The 26829-nt window shown below is 37.6% G+C and overlaps 1 protein-coding gene across 1 annotated transcript; it reads right to left on the bottom strand.

Moving 5' to 3' along the window:
* Positions 1–1187: 1187 nt before the first annotated feature.
* Positions 1188–26722, bottom strand: LOC139131979 (condensin-2 complex subunit H2-like). The gene is made up of 18 exons (XM_070698328.1): positions 26466–26722; positions 24839–25028; positions 24452–24609; positions 23737–23818; positions 22931–23002; positions 22221–22300; positions 17133–17293; positions 16434–16490; positions 14287–14337; positions 13611–13681; positions 13159–13297; positions 12615–12716; positions 11990–12117; positions 9361–9568; positions 8577–8659; positions 7828–7929; positions 6796–6951; positions 1188–1435 (listed from the first exon to the last, which is right to left on the bottom strand). The coding sequence occupies exons 2-18, from the start codon at positions 24956–24958 to the stop codon at positions 1280–1282; spliced, it is 1926 nt and encodes a 641-aa protein (XP_070554429.1). The 5' UTR covers positions 24959–25028; positions 26466–26722; the 3' UTR covers positions 1188–1279.
* Between the last annotated feature and the right edge of the window lie 107 nt (positions 26723–26829).

Below are 26829 nucleotides of genomic sequence, written 5' to 3'. Positions count from 1 at the left end.
AACTACATGTACAGAGTAAGAGACAAACCTGGCAACTGTCAGTGAAAGGTACAATGTGTTTGGTGCCTGTCAATAATGGTCATGGTTACAAGAACTGTTTCACAAGGCTTTTTTTCACAAACAAAATGTTATTGCTCACAATTGAGGATGTAAAATAATACACAATATCTGTGTTTATGTTTCCATGTGATGTAAACTTTGACAAAATGTGGTATGAAACATGAGTTAACCTGAAACATATTTTCCTCTATATATTTAGGACAGGTATCACTATCTTTGATAAAAGGCTTCATTTTGACAATGGAAATTTTTTCTGTATAATACAATGGTACACCTGATGTCTTGAAGATTGAAATTTTCAATGCCAAAAAAGGGTTCATGGTTCATATCAAGTTATCATCCTGATAGTATCACTTGGCGCCTTGATGTGATACATTAGGATGACGTGGTTTGGAATGTGAAATATAGAGAATATGTGCAAAACTGCATGTTATCGTCCTATGGGTGCTACATGTACATGTATGTGACAGGCACTCCATGACGAATGGAAAAATGTATTAAGGCGACCTTGGATCAATAGTATCATACAGACATGTCAAGCAACTGTAAAATCACATCAACTGCCAGCAAACGTTTTTGAAGTCATTTTCAGTTTTCAAGCCAGTATATACAAATGTTAGTAACTCCTCACTCAAAAAAAAACCCCATTCCACTCTTGACATCCTAATCGACCAAAGATTATAAAAGGGGTACAATCAGAATCAGATTCACAGGATTCAAATCCAATGTGCCTTCCTATAGTGCGCTGAAAGAGGCATATTCCCAGTGAGATAAATAATATAGCAAATTGTTTCAGCAGATTGAAAATTCAATAGAAGAAAGTGTGAATGATATAGATACAAACATTAAACAGGTGTACCATATCAAGAAGTATGCCTCTTTCACTTATTGATATACATTAGAAGAAAACAAGTTTTTACATTCCAAATGTGTAGAAGATACTTCACCAGTAAATAACAGCTCTGTAAAACAGTAACTGACTCCATTCCTTCTCCTTGGGAAATTAGGGTCAGTAATAATTTAACTTTGAGAGACTGATAGTAGTCTAGATTTGAGTTTTACGGAAAAGTTTGCTGCTGAAACATCTGAGCTCTGATGCTGGATCTGAAAATGACGTTATCATTAGCAAAAATCACTCTTGAGTGTAACTCTGAATCTGATTCAGACTTTGTTTGATGCAAAAAACACAATAACTTTGTGTGATAAAATGTGCATTCCCCTATGATACTTTCTGTGTTCTGTGTTCGATGGAGGGCGCCCTGTATTCAGCCAGGTCTTCGTGATGTCTTTGCTTGGACAGAAATTCCAGCGTCATGGTATCCATGTGACACTCACTGCCATTGTCGTTACCGATCTGCACATTCTGATTGTTGGCCTGCAATTTACATAAATTGGGGAAAAACATGTAAGTAGGTCAGAAGGGTAAGGTTGAGCATTCGTTGACACCAACCTGTGGATACAAACTCAAAGCTTTTACACTGTACCAACAGGCCTCTAGTTATCAACAGTTACTGTAAGGCCTTTGCTGTAGTTCAGTGTCACTCCTTGCATACAGAACAAGTCATCGTTGATGACACAGTCCCCACTTGTTAATGGGTACTTTGATTACAGGTCCTCAGAGAGGATAGAGGCCTCTTCATTAGGTCTGTGATAAAAATACTTTTGAATAAATTTGCTTGATACATGTCTGAGCTGTAGTTCAGGACATGAAAGAATCGTAATAAAATGGCCACATGGCGGCCTTATTGGATCCTATCACAGAACAAATCTATGGCATATGTATGACAGACATCCAGCTCTATGGGTTTGCTCAGAATTAGATATATGCATAATTAATTAGGTACAGTATGAAGCATCATAAGGTCTCCCATCATACCATATATGAAGGGTGTACCACTTGTGGTTACTGAGTTATGGACAAATATGTATATTTGAGGTCAAAGGTCATCGAGGTCATGTGACATTTTGTCACAATAATTTTATTGCTAAGTTATCCCTATATACAAAAAATCAGACCTCTAGCTCTATTGGCTCGCTCAAAATTAGATATGCGCATAATTAATGAGGTACAATATGTGGCGTCATAAGCTGTCCCATCATACCATATATGAAGGGTGTAGCACTTGTGGTTACTGAGTTATGGACAAATATGTATATTTGAGGTCAAAGGTCACCGAGGTCATGTGACATTTTGTCAAAAAAATTGTATTGCTAAGTTATCCCTATATACCAAAAATCAGACCTCTAGCTCTATTGGCTCGCTCAAAATTAGATATGCACATAATTAATGAGGTACAATATGTGGCGTCATAAGCTGTCCCATCATACCATATATGAAGGGTTGTAGCACTTGTGGTTACTGAGTTATGGACAAATATGTATATTTGAGGTCAAAGGTCACCGAGGTCACGTGACATTTTGTCAAAAAAATTTTATTGCTAAGTTATCCCTACATACCAAAAATCAGACCTCTAGCTCTATTGGCTTGCTCAAAATTAGATATGTGCATAATTAATGAGGTACAATATGTGGCGTCATAAGCTGTGCCATCATACCATATATGAAGGGTGTAGCACTTGTGGTTACTGAGTTATGGACAAATATGTATATTTGAGGTCAAAGGTCACCGAGGTAACGTGACATTTTGTCAAAATATCTGAGATATCTGCGTGAAAGGATGGACTCATGGATGGACTCATGGACGGACATGACCCAATCTATTAGCCCCCTGGACTTCATCCGTTGGGACTGAAAACTGTGTCACTGCATCCTTTTTGCAATATGAATACGATGAGAAACAAATTTTTATTTTTCTCGGCCTTATACATGGGAGTCTATGGACTGCCTTATACATGGGAGTCTATGGACTGCCTTATACATGGGAGTCTATGGACTGCCTTATACATGGGAGTCTATGGACTGCCTTATACATGGGAGTCTATGGTGACTGCCTTATACATGGGAGTCTATGGAGGTGAAAACTAAAAAGTCCTCTAACACGGCCAAATTTGATCGCATTGTGAAACAAATAGACGTGCATCTGTATGGGGTAGGGTACTATCCTTGTGCAAAGTTTGAAAGAAATTGACCTGGGCATCTCTGAGATATCTGCATGAACGGACGGACGCACACACGCACGCACGCACGGACATGACCAAACCTATAAGTCCCCCCGGATGGTGTCCGTGGGGACTAAAAAAATAACAGTGAAGACAGTATACCAAGAAAACAGCATGCTTGTATGTGTAATTCTGAGAATATAAAATTCAAAGGGTTGACACAAAAATAAATTTTCTAAAACTACATTTACCCAACTCCTGGGTCCTTACACTCAGTCACCAAAAGTTTCAGGATTTTCGAGGACTTGAGCAATTTTCAAGGACTTTTTAAAGTCCAAAATACCATTTTCAAGATATCACTTTTACAATATAGTATTTCACATATGATTTTACAATATCATGGCGGATCATCTTGTCATTTTTGAAAATTGTGGATGGATTATCATTGTCATATCGATTTTCAGGACTTTCCAGGACTAAATTTCATTTTCCAGGACTTTTTCCAGGACTTTCAAAGCCTTTTCAGGAGTGTACAGACCCTGCAACTCATGCAAATTACGCACAAAATTGCCATAGAACATTTTGATGGAAACGAGAAACTCAAGTTGTAGAATCTTTGATGTGATTGACGTTGAACGAAATACATAAATTAAAAAAAAACAGTTTAGTTAATGACTGCAACAGTTCTTGACATTCAATACTGTTCTGTTTGCATCGAACATCTAGAAATGTGAAACAATACTTGTTATATTATGACTTAACGATTATTTGGCCAGCAAAGGGTTATTTTTTTCAGAGACAAAACCTCAATGACATTTTGGTCAGGGAGCACAAGGGCAACAGTTGAGTCGTACCGGTAACACATGTCTTGACATGTCAGCAACAAAAATAGGCTGCACCTGCACTGCATAGAATTATTGTAAAAGCTGTTGTATTGCAAGTTGATATACTGTCATGTTTATCCTGCTCGTCTTACACTTTATTATTAACATTACTCCCTAAAATGTTACAAATGTGCTTGTGGATAAACACGGAATAAACACAGTGATCCCCCCAGCAAACTTCACAAGGATTTGAAACCAGTTAAAAATTTAACTAAGCCTCAAATCCAGGTTGCGCTGGAGAAAGTATGGCTAAGCTGAGTATGGCAAAAAGAGGGGGATCACTGGTCAAACAACAAGCACACGCACACAGGTACAGGTATCTTGGATCAGTGGGGGTATTTACACGTAATCAGCGAGGGGATCCCAAAGTCCTAACCTTTTCTGTCCATAATGCAGTTAAGAATGGTTCTCTCATGATTGCAACCTTTAAGGTGGTTGGAAAGGCTAGAGCGTCAGTTATAAATTTCAACAAAAACTATTAAAATATAAAAGTAGTCAACATTCTCTGTGGAATAAAAAAACTAGACATTTGGGCACAAAGGCATTGCAGAGTTATAGCCTGTTAAAACTTCTGAAAAACTGACCAAATAAGAAGAAGTTGGGGAGTCCTTAGTGTATTAACTATGGTAGAGGTCCCCTAGCTTTTAATAAAATGTTTGAAAAGGGAAAGTCATTAATTTGCTGTTTTTCAGGAAAGTTTGACAAGGCGGTGCTTGCATTCAGAGTGAGTGACTGCTATTGTAATGCATTTTTAGATTCTTTGAGTGTCAAAGAGGTGTCAAAAGTGAGATTAACCAAAAAAAACCTGCTCTATGACTTCAAAAGAGGGGTGCAAATATGGCTTGTTTTCAACATTTTTGACAGAATAACAGTTTTCCTACATAATTGTATACCAATTTAATCCAACTTTGAAATGAGATATGGACATGGAATTTTTACAGCCTATTAACAAGGTTACAGATAAGATTTGTACGGCACAATTTTCCTGTATTTGAAGTACTTTTTGAAAAATCACATTTTGAAATTTGAAAGAATTTTTAATAATTTTTTGATATATAAACCAATGTAAAATCATAAAAACAAATTTTATTTACAAATCCTGCCGCATAAATCTTACAATAAATAGTGTCAACATATTTATAACTAATTTGGTAATATTAATACTATCCAATTATTATTAAATTCAAATATGTAAAAAAAATATGAAAAATTAAATTTTAATATTTACTGGTGTCATATTTCAAAATCATGGCTGCAAATATACAATTTTTATATTCTTTGGAGAAATATTAACTAAGGGAGTTATCCTGAAAATTTGAACTAAATATCTTGATTTTAACACTTGAAATTTGACATTAACTCTGAGAAAAGAATTGGTGCAAAAATAGCCTTTCCAACCACCTTAAGTGCTGTAAATGTTTCCATTAAAATTTTAGTGCCAAATTGTGGCCAATATTTGAAAATTTTGGAGTAATTTTTTGACAATTTTGGACCAAATGGATATGAATTTTCATTGGCCACAGTTTTGGATCAAAATTTTGGAAAAATATACAAAAATTTTTTACGTTGTTCTATAAAGGTGATGAAACTTGACTTTGGCACTAAGAGGGTCAATGACAATACAGATATGCAACTTTAACTATTTTTACCCTCTGAGTGTTGTAATTTTTCTCACCAAAATTTTAGTGCAATGTTTTATTGGACCAAATGGAGGACAGCACTTTTCATAGACTCAAGTTTTGGGTCAAAATTTTGGGAAAAATCTGAAAAAAAATCCCGTCGAGATTATACTCTATCAAGGTGACAAAAAATTGACTTTAGCACAAGTTAAAAATGTACATGTTTGTACACGCATACACTTCACCCATTTCTTCTGAAATAATATCTGCCCAATTACACCATTATTTCTTGTACTCTAAACAACAGAAAAAAAGCTAGAAAAAATTTCAATATCTGTCTCTTGTTTGGCAAAATTCAGAAAGATTCCCAAATAGACATGAGCAAGCTGACATCATGAGCAAGCTGTAGTATTTTAAACCCATGTCATGGAGGGACTAAATACAAAGTGAAAAATGAATTTGCCGCTGGACCAAAAGCTATCAATAACCTACTAATGTGATCAGTCTTTGTATTGGCACAGACAAAGGTTAAAGGTCAGATATCTCTGGGAAGGATGTCACCAGTAACAAATATTAAACAAGACTTGAGTAAATATATCGGCTACATATAGATTTTGTGTACACCTGTTATCATGTACATAGGTCACATCTCAACGTTGAATTAATTAGGTGGAATCAACTACATTAAGAGAGGGAGAAGGCGGGAGAGAATTTTCTTTTCAAAAAGACATTTCTTACCATACTTGATCAAATTAATGGAAGCTACAGAACTATGTGAAAATCTAATATGATATAAAGATATGGCACTTGTGAAAAGGAAAAAATTGATGAGAACTTTATTTTTCTTTCTTTTTTTTCTTCATTGTCAGGAATTCATGCATCGTTCCATGTGAACTGTGTCTCCAACTGATATGCTGGCACAGTAAGAATATTTACAAAACGCTGCCAAACTATTCAGCACTTATAAGAATACTTATACAATTTATTTCTTGATTTCAGAGTTTTGACAAATTTTGAAGTGTAATATACTGGTAGTAAGAAACATGCCCAGCTCAAGTGTAAAAAAAAAAAATTATGGGTAATATAAAATTCTGTTGCTAAACAAAATATTACAATAAAATAAATAATGATAAAATAATAGTAATAAAATAGTAATAAAATCTTATGACTTACCAGCTGCAGTGATGCCAATAATAATCTACAGACTTCATATGGCTCCCTCTGTTTGGTGATTTCTTGGAAGGGTAACATCGTTTTGCCGTTTTCAGGTTCAAATGAATCCAGTATTACAGTGCCATAGTGGTGGATATCAAATGCACCATGCTCTTCCTGTAATAGAATTTCACCAACAAGAAATTTTATTCTTGACCAGTCATTTATTTTTGATTTCAAAAGGGAACAAGTAATGATAAATTTCCTCTTGCCCTGTTATTACCGCTTGTCAATTAAACTGTATTATTTTTAATATGACATTCCATTGGGCTGGCAGATTTTCTGTAATGGTGGCGTTTTGTTGACGTGTAAATCAATGTAATTTCATGGATATTTTATATAATATCTTGTCCCAATAATGAACTGAACTGACCAGAATGTCTTGACCACTAAGCAAAACAAAAACACTAAAGAAATCCATTTCAGGCTTTTATGTTACTTTTTGTATAGAACTTTCTCCAAAAGTTTCATATCGGTAATGTAATACATGTTTTTGAATCATTTTTTTAAAAATGGCCAATCCTGGCAACTTTGTTTACTTTCTGTATGTGTGTCAGGTAGCAAATGGGGACCTCCACCATGATATATGTTGATCAGACAGTGTTCATTGTACTTGTAAATACCACAACACACGGTCAAGCATGTGTACATCGTCAATATCATTCAAGTGTTCTGTTAATCTGCAACTCTGTCATGTTTTTGTCAATGGACCAACTCATCGAAGAATAAGGTTGATGTATTGTTCTGGGTCAGAACTCGTGAAGATAAACAAATGATATTTACAGATCTGTTTATAAACTGCATGAACACAGAGGTACTTTGAAAACACACAGTAAGCAAAGTCTCTGAACTCTATCAAGACTTTTTTAAAAGTCACTGAACTTTATCAATACTATGACCAATTCCTTTGACTGGCGCCCTCTTGAGACAAAATAACTCAACAGAATATCAACGTTATTTCAATCAAAACTACCTTGTCCTACGTGTACTTACTTCTTGTTGCAATATCGGCTGTATTTTTTCTTCCCATTCTTTTATCCTCCTTGAAAGATCTGTTTCTTGTACATATTGCTGGGCTTGCTCCAAGTATAAATCCTGTGAAAAATGAAAAACATAAACAGTGTGACAACTGCAGGCTGATGTACATTTTGTGTATGTGTCATCCAATTTGCCTGACAAAAAAATACATGTCTAAAAGTAATTTCTGCTTTACTTACAGGTATCGGAGATCTGCCAAAGCCCTGCTTTTTTTGTATTAAATCATTTTTTTCTGGTTGGTTAGGTGCTAAGGAGGACTGAGATGATTGCAAAAGGGTAAAAAACAAAAATGAAACTGAAAGGGTTTCAGTGTATAAAGCAACATGAGGAAGAATGTGACCTTCTCAAGGAATAAAAAAAATTCAAACACGTAAGGTCATATAAACGTTAAGTGTGTTTCCAGTAACTCAACCAATCCTAGAAAAATCCACTGACCCTAAATTTGAGTACATTCTCTAAATTTTACCCTATTTTATGGGTCTCAGCCAACAAAACTAAATATAAAAAGAGTAAAAATTTAGAAGTATGATACCAGAAACACAATTTTTTTTATATATGGCCTAACCAGGAAATTGCACCATGCACTCATATTATTTTTACATGCAACAAGTTGATAAATTTCTTGCTATAGTGTATCAGAGCTGACAATTCAGGTCACAGTACATGTCATAATGAAGTAGAATAGAGATGTCGCAGACACTTACAACATGTTGCTTAACCATATCTTCATAGGTCTGTGCGATCAATGCTTGTGATTGTTGTGACTGCTGTGATTGGACATCAAATCCTGTGAAAAACACATCAAAGTAACTTTGTTATTGACGCACCATTTATTCCAGTGCATCATTACGTTTTGTTCCATAAAGGTTTGTGTTATCAGGAACTATTAATTTTTACACACTCTCCATGTTTGAGAAAGCATGCTGTACTGATTAATTCATTTATGTGTGTCAACAATACAATGGCATTTGTATGTCTGTATGTGCCGCAATTTAACTATAATAGGGCTAGTAGCTGTAACTTTTAATGATTTTTGAACTACTTCTTGTGAAACACCTACTATTTAGCTGGTCAACACAGTGTCTATATAACACTGCACTGCTATTGTACACATTGGAATTCTAGTCTAGACCTGACTCACTTGTCAACAATAACAATGCAGTCTGCACATGCACAGGGTGAGTTGACAAGCTGAATACTGTGTATCACAACATGCTTTGGGAATTTAACAAGAAACTTTATTTGACATCAAAAACTAAACTAGTGTTATAAAAAACACCAAAAAGTTTCAGCTACTGCATGGCCCATTAATATTCTAGCATTTGGGTAAGCACACAGAGCATTGTAACAATTTTCAGCACACACAACCCATCACAAAAATACTCTGTTCGGATACTTCAAAAGTTGCTTTGCAATGTTTATGAAATGTACAGTAGGTTGCAACTATCAAATATTTTCCCAGAAAGATAATGGTGACTCCAAACTTACCCATGGGTTGAATGTTCTCCCCTTCAGCTCCGTTCAAACCATTCATGTTGTCGTGGTAATTCTCCATGGAAACGGGGCCCCCATCCCCATCATCATCAAAATCATCGGCAGCGGCAAAGTCTTGGTCATCTGCTGGGTTATCCTCTTCCTCCTGTTGTTTGAGCTGTTCTTCTAAGATGGTCAGTTCCTCGTACCTCTTTTCTCTCCTCTGGAAATTAAAATAGGGTGAATTATATCATACCAATTAATTGACGGCAAAAATACAGTGACCTGATTGGATGAGACATGAAAATAATGGTGCTGTATTCGGGATATAGGACTGTTGGAATACATGGAAGCTTTAACCCTTTTCACCACCATGGTTTGTCCAAACCCATTGTTTTCTATGGTAAAGTTGGACCTGTATACAGGGAACTGGGGGTGAAAGGGTTAAGTGAGAGAACAACCCTTTTTTCACCTTTTCAGTCCAGCATTCAAATGTACTGCTGTACTATTACAGCAATTAACCATCTCAGCAATGGATATACCACTCAGTTTTGACAAGTCCACACAACATGTATGAAAAACAGTGATATGGTTAGTGCATACAGGTCGTTAACTGGTCAAAATCTTGTGGAATGCCTGTTGCTGGGGAGGTTTATTGCTAAATTATTTTTGCACTTTGAAACGGTTACAGTTTTAAATTCGGACATCAGTGTGCCCTCTATTGTTCAAGACATTCAAGACTTAAACTTTAGACTGAAAAGAATACTGTAAAAGTTTGAGACAGTGTTCTCCACAAGGGGTTTTTGACGGGCGGTGCGCCGCGCTTTTTTTTGTCGCCGCCCACCTTTAATCTCGCCCGCCCGCCTTTAATCTCGCCCGCCCACCTTGTTTTTCTGTCGCCTAAACTGTTTTCACAGTCAGTTGTCCGAACAATATCTGAAAGCCTATTGAATAAAAATGACAGCAACTGACAACGTCGTGTAATAAAGAGGGACCGTTCACACATCTGTCGGTTTGTTTTGCGACTGCATGCAATCCTCAATGTTCTCCCAGGCCCCGACGGCCCCGATCCTTTATTTTTTTCGCTCGATCCTGTTTCATATCCGCCGGCGCCGATACTCTTTAGTAAATGTGGTTGAAGACCTATGTTTCTCAGCGGCGATTTTGTCACGCTCTTATTTCAGCAAGCTTTTCAAGTGTGAAACGGCCGTAGTGCCGATGAACACTGGCTAAGACTTCAATTCAAAAAGCTTGAAATGTGTTAAGCTGCCGACCGTACCGTACAGACACCGTCCATTTCATACAACGGACACGGTACACTCGAAGGCTCGGTGTTGCATTTTTGCCAGCGGACACTCAGTCAAAGCATCTATGCTATTGTCAACTGCCATTGCCGCCAATGTCTCGTACTTGTAAGGATCCGAAGGTCAGGAAAAGTGATTTCGATCAGATCTGGCTAAAATCGTACGATTGGTTGAGACAAATATCAGATGCAAAAAAGTATGGTGCTTCGCGTGCTTAGGTCGTTGGGTATCCGAGCCAAGTTAGCCATTTTGAGATCCGTGTACGTCCACATGACGTTGAAGCCATGTGTGTCATTTCCTGTCACGCATTCGTAACTTGCATGGATTCATTCGATTGACTTTGAGAAGCAGTTGCGTTTGATCAAGTTTCAAAATCCGTGACCGTTTTAAAATATCAAAGGCACAATGAAATGAAGTAAAAAGAAACTGCACGAGCTAAAATCATCATTCGTGTGATCATCCGAATACAGCAGCTATGTACCGTACATACGGTTCTGTAGGCCTACTGTATAGTTCAAAGGTCGCATGTGATCGAGATCTAGTGCGCCAGCGTGCTCCACACAAACATGCATGGCAGCCTACGCCGCGCAGTTGTCGAAGTTTTGTACGTTTGCCGAACTAAGAGTCGATGAAATTTCAAATCTTTCTCTTGGAAATACTTGGTATCATTTTTTTCGGGCCTCCCTTTATTATGAATTGAGTTTTAAAGTCAACGTATGTTTCTCTGCAGGCATGCTCCGCTGACTCCGCATTGTAACTTAGTGCATTATTCAGTCCCGTGTCAACTTGTCATGGACGTAAAAAAAAGACGATCATGGCTTTACCAATCCGGCTACAGACAAACATATAGTAACAGAGGGTCACATGAAAACGTGCCACCATTTGCCACCGATTATTTCGAACACTGATTACTTCTCATGTAGGCCTACTTTTGAATTTTCATGTTGGTATTGTGCAATATATTTACTAAATTGTGTATTGTTTGTATTAGTTCAATGTGTTTTTTTTTCACTTTTGATGTTTTATTATTTATTTAAAGTAAATAGACAGGATTTAAATGTAAAAATAAATTGTATAGCTTGCCATTAATCACTGCTGAATGGAGAAAAATATTGAGAATGTCAGAAGTATATCTCATCACTGGAGTGCCTTGTGAATAGCCCTGGTGATATGTAAATTTTATGCAAATATTATGCAAATACATATGCTAATTAGCCGCCCGCCTTTAATTTTCATTTGTGGAGAACACTGTTTGAGAGTCTGAATATCTGTCCCAAATGCACATTCTATTTAATAACCTTCACAGATAGTGATACCTGTCCATGTTTTCAAACACTCACCAGTTTCTTGGTCTTTTCCTGTATGGCAGCCTGTCTCCTCTTGAACTCATTCCAAAACAGGATTTCAAATTCTTCATAAATTGGAACCCTTAGAGGGTTCTTTGGGAACTTGGCGGCGTGGGAAAAGTCTGTCAACAAGACACAGGTAGGTGAGTGAACAGTAGACAATATTCTTGGTAGACTTTGCTTGTTAGGCCACACAGACAAAGTGGTGTCCGTGCACGCAAATTTCTCAGAGATGCTAGGAAGGATTTCTTTCAAACTCCGTACAAGGATTACTCCCTATGTAATACATATGCACGCTGATTTGAGTTGTGATACAATCGAATACAACCATTCATTTCCGTCAATGGTTTCTGAATTCATTAAACAAGTGGGGACTAAGCCATTGAGAATGACGTGTTCACTCTGATTCCTAGTAATCAGATTCCAAGAAAGGACCAGTATAAGATTAAGTTGTGAGGAATCAAGGTTTCCATATCCAAAACTTAATATTTACTCTGTTCTGATAGGAACTGCAGGGACAAATGTAACATTTCTTTTCATGAGAGCAACTTAGAGAAAAAATAACCGTTTCCTTCGAAGCTTTGGATAATGCTGGCAAAGGAATTTGAATTTATCTTACATGCTTTTTCCACAAACTCATCAATAGGTGTACATTTGGCTTTGACCTTGGTTCTTTTCCTCTTCTTGTTGTTCAGATTGTCCGGCAGTTTGAATGTCTTTGCTGCAAGACAACCAAATCGTATAATTACTCATGAGATAAAAAAGATTCAAACTGAGAAGGTATTTTCTCTTTTGCAGTGCACTGTTACTCATAACGTAATCAAGTTCTCTTCCATACATCAAGTTATGCAATAATAAATAAAACGTACAGTTGTGATTATAAGAAATAGTTTGAACTGAAGTCAACAGTATTGTCATCACATTTGAATTTTCTGGAAATTATACAAAGTAGATTGACTAATTGTAATCATCAATGTTAAGATGGAAACTATAGAAAATAATTCACATGTTAAGGGCTCCAACTTCAAAATGCAGTAGTAAACACAGATGTTGAACAATGAAAATTCATCTGATTTCTGTCTGCAGCAGCCAATGTCACACATGATTCCGTGTACGTATTCTGTTAGACACCTTAAATTGTGATGGAAAAAGTTGTACATTACCTTTTCTGAATGGCTTTTCTAATATGTCACTTGGGTTGTGAGCATCTAATAATTTCCAGGGATCTATCGTAGGTTTTGCTTTCATCATGGCCAGTTTCTCTGCTTCTCTCCTGTCTCTCAATCTGTATCTCTGTTCATCCTAGCATGTAAGAAAGAGCAGGTAGTGAGAAATGCAAATGACAATACACAATCTTGAAATGTGGAATCTATATAATGAGCTACTAAGTGCAAGGAGTTGTCAATGTTAGGAAATTCACTTGATAGAAGATGGTTACACCTTTCCAAATATGGGTTTGATTGTCAACATAAATAAGATTGATCTTTATGTTTATGCAAAATGTTTCAATAACAACCATCTGGAGGAAAGAAGTATCATTTTTTCAACCCCCCCATCCCCCAAGGTCTAGCAAATACACAAGCCAATCAATAAAATTTGTAACAACTTGACAAACCTGTGCATGCACTGTATTTTCTTGCATGGTTGGTTCATTGTCCATTGGCATTCCTCCATCATCCATATCATCTGCAACACAACACAAAATACAATCATGGAAGCAGATATTATCAATCTATGTTAGGTTTTTGGGTCCATGATTGTTACATTAACTGTTTTAATTGTTCTAGTTACATCTATTTTAGAAGGAAACGGAGACATATAACTAAAAAAAGAAGGTAGCACATGTGAGCACAGATCCAGTAGAGGGCGCTGTTTCCCACACAAACAATATGAATATTGTGCAACATAGATGAATACATTATCTTTCACCTGTAAGATGATGTGCAAATCTGATGATTTTATCACAAAGTTGTTGAGCATTGTAAGACTTGAAAGACAAGGATGTGTCCTGAACATATTCATATGATGATATGATTTTTTTTGATATTTTTCTTTCTCTTTTTTCTATTTACTACAGAATCACTGAAGCAATTCGGGCAGCTGGACTATTGAACATTGTCTGTACATCATGAAATTCAATGAACAAGAGGGTGCCACTTTTACTTTTCAATTGACAAGGGTCTTGAAAAAGTTCAGTTGCAAAATGACATGATGAGATAAGTTAACAGCAAATTTGACAATATTGGTGACATATTCAACTTGGATTGCTTGGATAGTAAACCATCACTCACCGTCATCCATGTCTGCAAGTGGCATTCCAACATCTTCTACATCACTGTGAACTGACAGAAAAAAAGAAAGCAAATGTACTTAAGTTTTCATAGCATCATTTGGTTGTTAAAGAAGATGCTGGAAAACAATTAAACTGGTCAAAAGATATTCTGGGAGAAAGTTGTAGTTTTATTATGAAAAGTGGCAATTTTGCAATATTAGAATTTTGGTAAGTTCCTCATCTCAAGTTTGTCATCTGGCTAAACATTACAGTACTCAGTGTTCTCCCCAGGCCATTTTACGCTTTGATTCTCCCCGCTACGCTTTAAAATATTCCCACCATCCTTTAGTTCACACGCTAGTGCTCTGCGTAGCTACCAGCTGTTGCATGCATTGTCTACACATTTAATAGCGCTCACTGCAACTTTCAACCTGGTGAATGAGTGGAAGGTGTGAAGTATGGTATGCGTCCGATAAGTTGTCCGTAAGTGTTGAGAGGAACGTTAAAACAATAGAAGAATCGGCTGGGTTGTTCACAAGTTTTCATTCTACAACGACTATTACGACCAACAAAGACCTTTAGTCGGTACATGTATACCGTACATCGAGGATAAGTATTCACAGAGTTAGGCGGTGTAGCACTAGTGGGGCCTTTGATCACATTCCCATGCTTTGATCAACGAAATGGACCACAAAAGAAACAAAAGAAGCAGTTGTCTAGTGAGGCTGATTATGATTTTACAACGATGATCTTTTTTTTTTGTCCGAATACGATCACGATCGCGATCAAGTTCACATTGCATAAATTCCAATATGGCGGCGGCCATGTTGGCTGACGTGTTTATAACGTGTTGACATTGATCCTGGCGTCGCGTGTGGTTCCACTCTGACACGTTCTCTGAAAGATTTTACACCTGATTTTCGAGTGATTCTAGTCGTACTTAGTTCATGTCTTGTGATCATCTTGGTGGTATTTTTAAAATCAAGAATCGAACGACGATGTTCAGTGGCAGTGGTAGTTACGCGGGGGGGGCGCTAGTTGAAATTGATCCCCGTGATGAAACATTATTCGCAGTGTTTGTCGTTCAAAAATGATATAAATCTCAATTACATTTGAATTGTGTAAAGCTTAAACTTGTGAATTTTCCTCTTTGTTGGCAATTCTTGACAATTTTATTAGCAATATATGTATTAATGAAACTCCAATCAGATGAACCATTTCTTGCTTTCAATCTGAACTTGCTGTTACTGTTTGAATCTTCTATTTTAATTGCAATTGTACTATACTGTGATGATTTATTTAAGTGTAATAAAGAGTTTCCATGATGTTCAAATTGCATACTTGTGTGTTACCATTGCATTTTGTTGTGAGTGTACATGAATGCATGGGTGCATGTGCAAGCTTATATCCATATGCAAATATAAATTAATGATATGCAAATGATTATGCAAATTAGCCGCTACGCTTTTGCTTGATCCTGGGGAGAACACTGGTACTGGTTACATACATTTTGTACACTAAGACTTATCTATCCATTGCTGTATCGTGAATTGAAAGTACAAAATTTGTACCACAATACCTTCGAGAAAATAATAATACTCCCATTTTTTTCTTAGTTCGGCTGTAATGCTTGCCCTTGTCACTCCTGTGATAAGGACATCTCTACAGGATGAATTTACCAAGCTTAGTGTCACAAATTGCATGGCTTTTGTAGTCACACATGTACATGTGTATCCCTTTTCCTGCCAAGTCCATATTTCACCACCAGGACAAGATGATTAAAATTAATGAAACACACCGTATTCCATATGATTTATTTTACATAATACTGTACATTTGAAGGCTGTTGAAAACATAATACTGTAAACTTAATTTTTTTGGAACAAAAGATGCTATAACATACCAAGCCAAGCGGGTGAAAATACGTCATGTTTTGGCTCAATACCGCTTTTTACTGACTTGGCTGATGGGAAGTAATACAGTTATTACTGTCTGGCAGGAAAAGGGGTATAGATATTTGGTGTGTGCTGTGAATACACATCCTCAACAAACAGTTTTAGAGTGATGTAATGGGCTTATGAATGTACCTTAAACAAGTATCAACATAGCTAAGACATCACAAGAAAACTGGTTTGTGACTGATAATAGGTGAAATACAACCATTACCTTCAGCCAGGTCTTCTACTGGATTGGCAGCGTCACTGTCTGGCTTCTCATTTAAATCTGAATATTAATTCAAAAGAACAACACTTTATAATTCACACATATAGGTACAACAGGTGACAATAACAAGTGGCTTTGCTCACCACTGACGGCTAACAGATGTACTTGCATTGTATAGACCTAATAAATAAATTTCCAGAAATCCCTATTATGACGTGGGTACCTCTGGAAAATGAGTAAACTCAATGGTACTGTCATTTATATCTTTTTCAAACTCTCAATTCAAAGTGAATACAAAGCCCTGTAAAGGTAGACTGCATCCCGGGGACAGATATCAGGACTCTCACACTTTTACAATCCTTTTCTTATCTACCACTTGTGGGGGGCTCATTTTAAAGCTCTCAGTGTAAGAAAATTTTTACAATCTTAGTTTTTTGGTGATAAAATTTTTTATTTTTCTCCATACAGTTAACACAAGAATGGTGGCCACTCTGAATTTTAAAGATCATTAAATATTGGGTCATTGTTTCTCTAGCACTGAAATTTGCACGGTGATCCCAAATTTTATTCTTGATTTTGAAAGAGAATTGTTGAAAGATTCCTTGAGAAAAGTTTGCGTAAAAGTTTGTCCTTCATTTTCGAGGCACATTCTTCGTTGAGACTATATCACAGAAATGCTTGAAAGACAAAGTGAAAGTTTACCTTGGCCAGCTATCAACCCTAGGAGATTTCCGCTTTCCAGATTTCGGCTTTCTGTGAGTGACAGACTGGATGCACTGCCAAGTGTTGTGCCTGACAATGGATCAATTGGACATCTGTTCATCCAGTAGTCCATACGACTGCCTATGACTTCACCTGTAGAACTAGAACACAAAGATACAAATGTCACCACTTTTAAGCCCCAGTAATGCTAATTTAAGATGCCTTTTATAAAATTGACTAAAGTTGGCATTACTCAGGCTTTATTAATACATACAGGGTTTTACATGACGCGCATTTCTGCGTCCTTTACGCATAAAACCGGACGCAGGACCCCTCAAAAACTAAACCACGCGTCCCTTGGGACGCAGCAATATCTGTTGCTGGTGTACACCTTGCGAAGCTGCTGAACACGTAAACACATCCCAGTAAACCTTACCGACCCCGTACTTTACCCTTAAAGTGCCGCGTCGGTTTATAAACCGACACGGCATTCTCGCTCTCAGCGCCACGTCGGTATATAAACCGACAGTGATTGCGTTCTATGCTTATGCCTAACTTAGCTATGCATTGCCGAACTCAGCCAGAAGGAGGGTATTCCTGACCCTTTGAACCCAGTTTAGTACCATATAAGGACTAAAATAATGACATCATGCAGCCTAACAATCGAAAATTCAAGTAATTTATGCGAACTTTCTTCAAAAGAGGTCAGCGGTTTTCATGAATATTTAATCAGGTCTGCAGTTTCACCCGTACGCAGATACGGCCACAGTGCATTGAACGAAACACGTACGTACGTTTTGAAAGCTTTACCATGCCGTAGACACGGAAGACAACTATATTATGCCAAGCTACTGCCCTCTGGGTGATAGAAATGATAGATTTTACAGTTTTTTTGAGAATATTTTGTGGAAAAATGACGCGATTTGGTGACCAATCGATCGCGATAGTGAACTTCGAACGTATCGGCGGCCAAGATGGCGGCACTGTGTGATGCCTAACTCTCGACATGGAACCCGAGGTTAAGGTTTTCGAAGTCCAAAACATGCAAGATTGAGAAATTTGTAAGGATTCGGTTAAATTGAAGTGTATTTTGTGAATTTTCAATCGTTTGACTGCCAAAAAGCCCCTTTAAACTGTTGATATTTGACCTCCGGCCGTCCTGAAGCGAGACGGCCATAACAGTCGACCCGGTTTGTAAATGAAATGTAGTTGTTCTGAACTGTTGACATTGCGAGACATTTCCTACGTGTTACGCATTTTTTTAACTGAAATAAACCGGACATGAAACTTTTTTCTCGATACTTAGTGGTTTCTTTCCATTTTGTGGCGGATTTTGTGGCGTGCTTGTCAAAAAATGTGATCAAACTTGGCGAACGGATTGACTAGTATGTATGGTAGTACGAGTCCGTGACTCGATAAGCCACAGATAGTTACACACGCGTACGTGAATTAAACTAATGTAAGTTGGGTCAAACACCAAAATTAATCGATAAAAAGGTTAGTGAAATGTGTTTTTGTCTTCAACTCTTCATTATAGTTATACAGGCGGTTCAAACTATACAGAGTCAGTTGAATATGCCCTATAGTTGTGTGCATGTGTTGGACAATAGTTACCCCTCCATGTACAATATGGAACCTTGTTGTCTCTGTGTATGCAAATTAATACTAATTGAACACAGTGAAGACCATGGCATTGATAAACTATAAAACATTTTTGTGAAATAAATTGGGACCCCCATATTTTGATGTAGGACTCCCATTTTCTAACACCAGGAGTCCCAGGGACTCTCAAAAGTTAAAAGTGATGTAAAACCCTGTACATACATGTATATGGATGAGGAGTGTTTCTGCTAGGGTTTGGGAATGTAGACCAAGGGGTAACTGCTGTACATATTTCTGTCATCCCCTGCGTTTGATTCCTTTGATATACTTACAAGGCACAGAAAATGAGCAAAATGATTAATATGCCCTGATGAACTTGATGGGACTTGATGGGAACAGCTGTTTGTTTGGTTTGCAAATGTTTTCATGTTCAATTAATATTGACATATTCAACTACGCCTTCTTGTTCATGACCAGTGCATGCAAGGAAGTTCTCAAAAAGGTTTGTTTGATTGTTTATGGTAATCAAAAACACCAGAGCTGATTTGTAAACACCTGTGACAAATTCAAGCTATAGAAAAGACTAGTTCATTACAAAACAGTACATCAAGATTTATTTTAAGTGCATATACATTGTAAAACTCTATAATTTACGAGTACAGGGTTTTACATGACGCGCATTTCTGCGTCCTTTACGCATAAAACCGGACGCAGGACCCCTCAAAAACCAAACCATGCGTCCCTTGGGACGCAGCAATATCTGTTGCTGGTGTACACCTTGCGAAGCTGCTGAACACGTAAAACACATCCCAGTAAACCTTACCGACCCCGTACTTTAATGGAATACTCCATAGTGCATTGGCCTCCACTGTTTCATAACCAATGGTAACCGCGGAAACAAATTCTATTGCTGTAAAAAGTTACTTAATTGGTCGATTTCTTGTTTGTGTCGATTAACACATGTTTATGCATCATGGCGGGTCGTGTCAAACAGGCCGATCTGCGAAGGTTTTTCGGCGGCCGCAGCAACCAGCACCATGCAGGTTTGGTCGAGGCCGAAACGGCAGCTACGCCATGCGATACTGATACATCAGGTCCCCCGACCAAGTCAGCAAAATTACGAACATTCAACAGAAGTTGACTCAATAGATTTACTATAAATGGCTTCGATATTCTGAAGAGCGAAACGTCATGGAATGCGGTGTATGTTTGAAAGCGAATGTTACATGCCCGTTCATGGAAGGTTTTTGTAATTTTCAACATTCAACTCTCACTCGTCATCAGGACTCGAAAAGTCATCTCACAAGCGTTAAAATCCTAAGCATGAGGACCGGCAGTTGCAGGGTAAGAGCACAGTTACGAGTGGAGTGATACGTACCGGTAAGAGTAACGAACTCGAGGCGTACGCTGCACAATTACGTACTGTTTACCTGATCGCTAAACGTGACCTTCCATGCGATGTATTCACTGACATCATTCATCTGCAGAATCTGAACGGCTTAGACATTGAATATTACAAACGTCCTCAGATAGTTATGGAGTTTGAAGAGTGTATTCAACGTGCGATCGAGAAGTCCCTGATTGATAGCATACATGCAAGTGACGTCATCGGTATAATGTTGGATGAGACTTGTGTTGTGACATTTCATTCATAAGAAACTTGCAATATATGTTCGATATATTCAGAATGGCGAGGCGAATTTTTCTTTCCTCTGTAACCAGCAAATTACAGATGCCACTGCTGCAGAGATTGAAAACGCCTTGATTGAATTTTTGACTAGGAAAGAAATCTGTGACGCAGCCGTGGACAAAATATATGGACTAGGAACAGACGGGGCGGCCGTAATGACCGGCCGTTTGAATGGGTTGGGTGCAAAATTAAAAGCCAGAAATCCCAACCTTGTTCAAGTGCATTGTGTTGCACATTGATTGAATCTTGCTGCTTCCCAAGCAGGCAGAGATATTGAATATTGCAAAGAATATCATAATATAATCCATTCATTGTATAAATACTTCATTGACTCTAGTGTGAGATATGACAAACTTAGGGAAATTCAAACTCTGTTGAATGGGAAAACAAAACAAATTACTGAGGCTACATCTGTTTGCTGGCTGTCGGTCGAATCAGCGGTCAAGATGGTTTTCATCAGTTTTGAGCCAATTGCCTTGGCACTTGCAAGTGACAAAAAGGGGAAAGGCTGATGAGCTGTTGAAATTTATCTCTAATTCATTGTGTCTGCTATTCACTGCCTTATTGATTGATGTTCTTACTGTCATTGGAATTTTGAGCCTTACATTTCAGAAAGATTCTGTCACCTCTTATATCAAAAAAAGTGTTCAGTCTACTAGGGACACATTGAATAGAATGACTAATGATTCACACACTGTCAGAGACGTCTTTAATGATTTGGGTGATGTTCCTGGCAATGGTCAGAAAAACACATACAAAAACATTCAAAATACTGACAATCAGCCACTCAGACAGAGGTTCTGTGATGCAAGAGAAAATTATATCAACAAACTGCTGCAGAATTTAGATAGCAGATTTCCAGATGATGAGATGAATATTCTGGAGTGTTTTGATGTGATTCTCAACCCACACAGATATCCTGAAAATGTGGCCAACCTACCTGACTATGGGGTCAACCAGCTTGATCAACTGTTGATTCATTATAACAATACACCAGGTATTGATGCTGATAGAGCTAGGGCACACTTCCTTGTTTACAAACACTTCACAAAATCTCATAGGGAGGCACTGAATTTTGATATGTATATCAAGCTGTTGCTAACTGATTTTACAGAGGAGTATCCTGATTTTGCCATCCTAGCTAAAATTGCTCTTGTCATACCAGTGTCTTCTGCCCCATGTGAAGGGGCTTTTCAGTACAAAATGCCATCAAACAGAGGGCACGAAATAGACTCAATCCTCAAAGGCTTAATAGACTAATGTTCATCAAACTGGTTGGCCCCATTATAGATGATTTTGACTTCATGAACACTGCTACTGTAGGTTATTTGCTGAAGGAGCTGCTGGCAGAGTGTGAACTCAAACCTACTGGACTTGCTAGTGTATGCCATTTCAGAGTATGAAATTACTTACCTTCTTGTCAATTTGACAAATTTGAATATTGTTCAAATTTCACGTTGTGAACTTGTCATTAAAGTTATGAGATAATATCATGAATAATGTTCTTTGAATTGATCAATGAGGGCCCTCAGTATGAACTAGAATTTTCATGTAGGAATTATTTTAAGAAATATGCAACTATTTGCTGTGTGTTTTAATACTAATTGAACACAGTGAAGACCATGGCATTGATAAACTATAAAACATTTTTGTGAAATAAATTGGGACCCCCATATTTTGATGTAGGACTCCCATTTTCTAACACCAGGAGTCCCAGGGACTCTCAAAAGTTGAAAGTGATGTAAAACCCTGCGAGTACGAGTTAAAACTGTAACTTGAATGGTGATATTGATTACCTGATAAGTATTTTCTGTGATTTCTCTGTTTCTTCCACATCAGGCAAACCCAACGGTGTCCTCACAAGATCGTTCATACTCTGAATCCATAAGGTACACAAAAAGCAGTTAGATTTGCAGAATTCTACAGAACTGTGATTGTTAGCAAGTATAAACATATGATATGAACTGTAATCAATTCCATTTCTGAGGCTTCTTGGCAAACCTGAAGAGACAGGGCTCAATCTTCATCATGAAAACAATTGGGTTTCTTAGGGGGTCTTCCATTGCTCTTTGATGAAGCTGGACCCCCTAGGATCATGTTAATGTTCAGTGTGGGCCAAGTCTCCTCAGTTTTGCTAGCTTCTTAATTGTGAGAGAATGGATTGAGTAAACATACTGAGATGATGAGTTCTGAGTGTCATCAACTGGCACTCGGACAAGCTTTTTTCAATTCTACAAAAAACATGAAGTACTTGGACAGCTGAATCCTTTCCATACATGTGATGATGTACGATGGGACAGGTTGTCTTTCTCGGAAGCAGTGAAATTTCTATTTCTTTTCTCTTCCATTTCCTCTCAATGTGGTTTTTTTCTGTTTGTTATTGCAAAAAGTTGCCAAAGTTTGGTAGCGTACGGCTGTTTTAAGTTTATGTTAGCAAAGTCCATTTTACACGTACACATCAATAGACTATGGGTATAATAGTGAAAATCAACTGTAAATTACTCACAATATCATTTATCTGATCATCATCTTTCAAACCAATATTTTGACGTTCTTCTGTATCATCAAGATCAAGAAACTGCAGAAAGAGTGAGAAAGAAATGACTTAGGACATTTACCCATTATACCTCCATGGTTTGGTCCAAACCTACTGTTATGAATAGTGATTGTGGACCTGTATACAGAAATTGGGGGGTGAACAGTTTATATCAATGTGAGCTGTAACTTCTGTGAAGACTGGTGTCATTACAAGCCAAGCTGTGTTTACTTGGAACCCCTTTCAGTGCTGACCAGTGTTCCCTCTTGGCCAAGATGCATCATGCCACAACGCAACAAAAGTGCCAGTGACACAAGCAGATTATTTAGTTCATTTGTAAGGATATATATACATGTACATGTAGCTTGACGCAAGGACACATCCACAATTTCTCAAACGGACCCAAAGTTTCAAGAAGTACATGTGTGATAGAGGGCACACTGGTGGTGACTGTAAAATGAAATTGTTAGTGAGTTGCAGAAGTACTGTACAGTACAGCATGGAAAGATATTGTCATCAATGCTGTTTATGCAATAATGGGCTGTTCCCCTGAACATCAATCAAGGAGTATACAACAGTGCTATCTTCATCCAAAGCAATAAGCTGCTAATGTGAAACCACTAAATACATAGTACTGATGGTAGAGCCAGAGTGATCTTGTTCAATGCTTGGAAATGATAACAGAAGTACTGTCATTAAAAACTAAAATAGCAGTTTCAGTCTCCTGGTAAGCATGATCAGATTCAAAGTAAATACATGTACATCAGAGAACTTACAGCCTCTTCCTGTCCACCCATCATGTCATCATCCTCATCAGCTCCACCTTTCTCATTGCTATTTGCTGCCTGTTGTAATTTCCTGCGGAATAAAACAGCAAATAGGGAAGTTCGTTCTTTTACATTCTTTCACAAATTGTCGCAATAAAAAAGATTGGAAATCAGACATGCAAAATGTTTGACTAAAAGGAGGCAGTTATTTTAATTCCAATGAATCAATCAAAAAAAAAGGTTTTAAAACCATTTCATTTGATATCGACTCATATTTAATTCAGGATAATTTTAGATTTTATTTCAGTAAATAAATACATATATATACACATCCTACAGTATAACATGCATGACAAATTTGAGAGAGGCTACATGGACATGGGGAAGCTTGAGGTAGGTTGCACATAAATGAAAAGGACAGCTGGACTTGAAACACAAAAAATGCCACGATTTTCTCTTTGCACAAACGTATTTTAATTGTCTTGTTTACCAGTCAGTTACACTGTAGTGAATTTATCCTGTACTAATGTATTTGGAATTCAAAAGGTGTTTTTCAGTCAATGCATGATGGTCATGCTGTGAACCAGATGAAGTGAAAATTGTACACTCAAATCATAACACACACTTCATGCATCACCTTGTTGCTATCTTTATGGATAGTACAAGTTGAAAACAGTGGGCTTTGATCATAGTGAAGTAGGGGAAAATGTAAACATTCACTGACTTTTTGCTGTTGATCATGTCCAATGCCTGGTAGACCAGAGTATACAGGGACTCTACTTTCTTGCTGTAGACGCATGTTGAACCCTGTATCAGTAAGGCAGCCTCGGCAAAGTTCATTGAAGTCTCACCACCATCAAATGATATTCTCACTTCTGCCAACTGTATTGACCAAATGAGACAAACTGCATCAATTTGATTTGTGTAATAGTAATGCAGACTGCAACCAATGACTCTTGGTATTACTTGAAAAATATTTTTGATCTTTATGAAGAAACACAACAGTTTTTAAATTAAAGACATTTGATATCATCAAATGAACATTGTGCCACGATCCCTCTATGTGATAGAGGGACATTTACACATACATGTCTTTTGAATTTTGACATACCTCCTCCAGAAATTCCTCCAGTCTTGAAGCCACATCTATTTCCCAATTTTTGGCCATATCCCGTAGGGGCTGGATATAGTTAGAGTACTGGCTTCCTTGGCTCTGTGTGCCGACAGTCATCTTGCAGGGAGTATATCTTCAACTTTATGGAGACACAACTCGTATGAAGGACTTTGAATAATCCTCAGTGCTGTACAAATGAAGATTGAAATACTTGAAATTGATTGAAATAATTGAAATCATTTTAAGCAAAAGGGGCTGGTTTTACATACATATACATCCATGTGTTTTGTCATTGGCTTTTACTCATACAACACTGCACCACGAGTACAGCAGTTGTAGAAATATTAACCCTTTAACCACTGTAATTTTCTCCCGCAACAATTTTAGTGCAAAATTGTACCAATTTTAATGAATTTTTCTTTAATTTTTTGATAAATTTGGACCAATGAAAATCACATTTTGTTGGCTACAGTTTTTCCTCAAAATTTTGGTTAAAAGCTGAGAAAAATTGACTGGGGTTTATATTATAAAGGGAACAAAAATAGACTTTGGCACTCAAAGGGTAAAAATTAATTTTCTTGTCCTTCTCACGAAAGGATGTTTGAAATCCGCAGTATTACCACTGTCCGTCCACTGTGATATTGCTATTAGTTTTCTGTACATTATACATTGTGAATGCAATGTTATTGTTGACAAAGGGATTTACATGTAGTCTGGACTTGTTTTCAAATGTAATATTTGAACATTACACGTACGTTATACATACTTGCCGTGTTGACAAGTTGGATGGGCGTAGAACAAAAAATCGCATTCTACCATAGACCCTCTCGAGGGTCTCGTGGCTTTCTCGAGGGTCTATGATTTTACAAACAAAACGTGAATGTTGGGGGTATTATCCTTCCTTGGTTACAGCCATGGTTACAGGCTAATACAATGTCCTTGAGCTATACAGGGTTCGAAATACAAAAGTGGTGGTCATGCGTCAAAAGACTACAAATTTTCTCATTTCGACCACCAGTTTCTGGTTTTAGTGGTCAATCTTGATCACCAAGTTTTTGGCGGTCGTGCTGGTACACTGCAAAGCTGTAAACCAACTTCACAGTGTAGTGGAATGGTGCCAGAAGCAGAACCGACAAGACGTCAGCCCACTATCCAGCCCTGTGGACCTCGACCTACTACAACTTACACTCTAGATGACGGGGGCTAATTTTTTCAGACCACCAACATTTTGAGTCGAAGTGACACAAAATCACAAAAAAAATTGTCAGTGTCATCAATCATGCAGTAAATGATCAAGGTATCATAAAACGATTATTGTGCAAAAAAACAAAGATATTTCGAAACTCGATAGAACCTTCAACTGGTCCGCACAGATGTCAATTGCAGTTTACCGATAAAATTAACAGTTTCGCGGTCTTTAGCCTGCCATATCTCACATGGCACTGGCACAATCACAGGGTCTTGACTCAATGCAGGCGAACCGCCAGCCGTCACTGATGCAACAGAATACAAAGTGACGGCTGGCGGTTCGCCTGCATTGAGTCAAGAGCCTGTGGGCACATACAACACCAAATTCTCGCAAATCCAGTCAAAAAGCAATGTCAAATATTATGAGCCTTCTTACCTTATCACCAAGACAACAGCACCTGAACACTCAACAGGACGTCTCTGTGAATCAGCAAACTTTTGCAATAGTTTTTACAAGAGTGAAAGGAAGCCTGGTGAGGGAGATGCCTCTGTCGTTTTCGTATGTCCCGCCATTACTGAACGAAAATAGTTCCAGTATAATTCTAATGTCAAAAAATAAGCAGCCACCCCATTGGTCAAAAGCTTTTCTCCGACAAGAGATTGTCGAGTCAGTGTAGGGCTCTTGGTGCTCGTTGAGATAGCCGTATTTCTGTGTTTACAATTAATATTACAGCGCGCAAAAATCAATGAATTCTTTAAAATTTCGGTAATGCTTTCCGAAAGATACTTCACAAAAATAA

Source organism: Ptychodera flava, chromosome 1 (assembly GCF_041260155.1).
Source record: "Ptychodera flava strain L36383 chromosome 1, AS_Pfla_20210202, whole genome shotgun sequence".
NCBI lineage: Eukaryota > Metazoa > Hemichordata > Enteropneusta > Ptychoderidae > Ptychodera > Ptychodera flava.
Note: the sequence above shows the minus strand (reverse complement) of the source record. Positions and strands in the feature narration are given on the sequence as shown.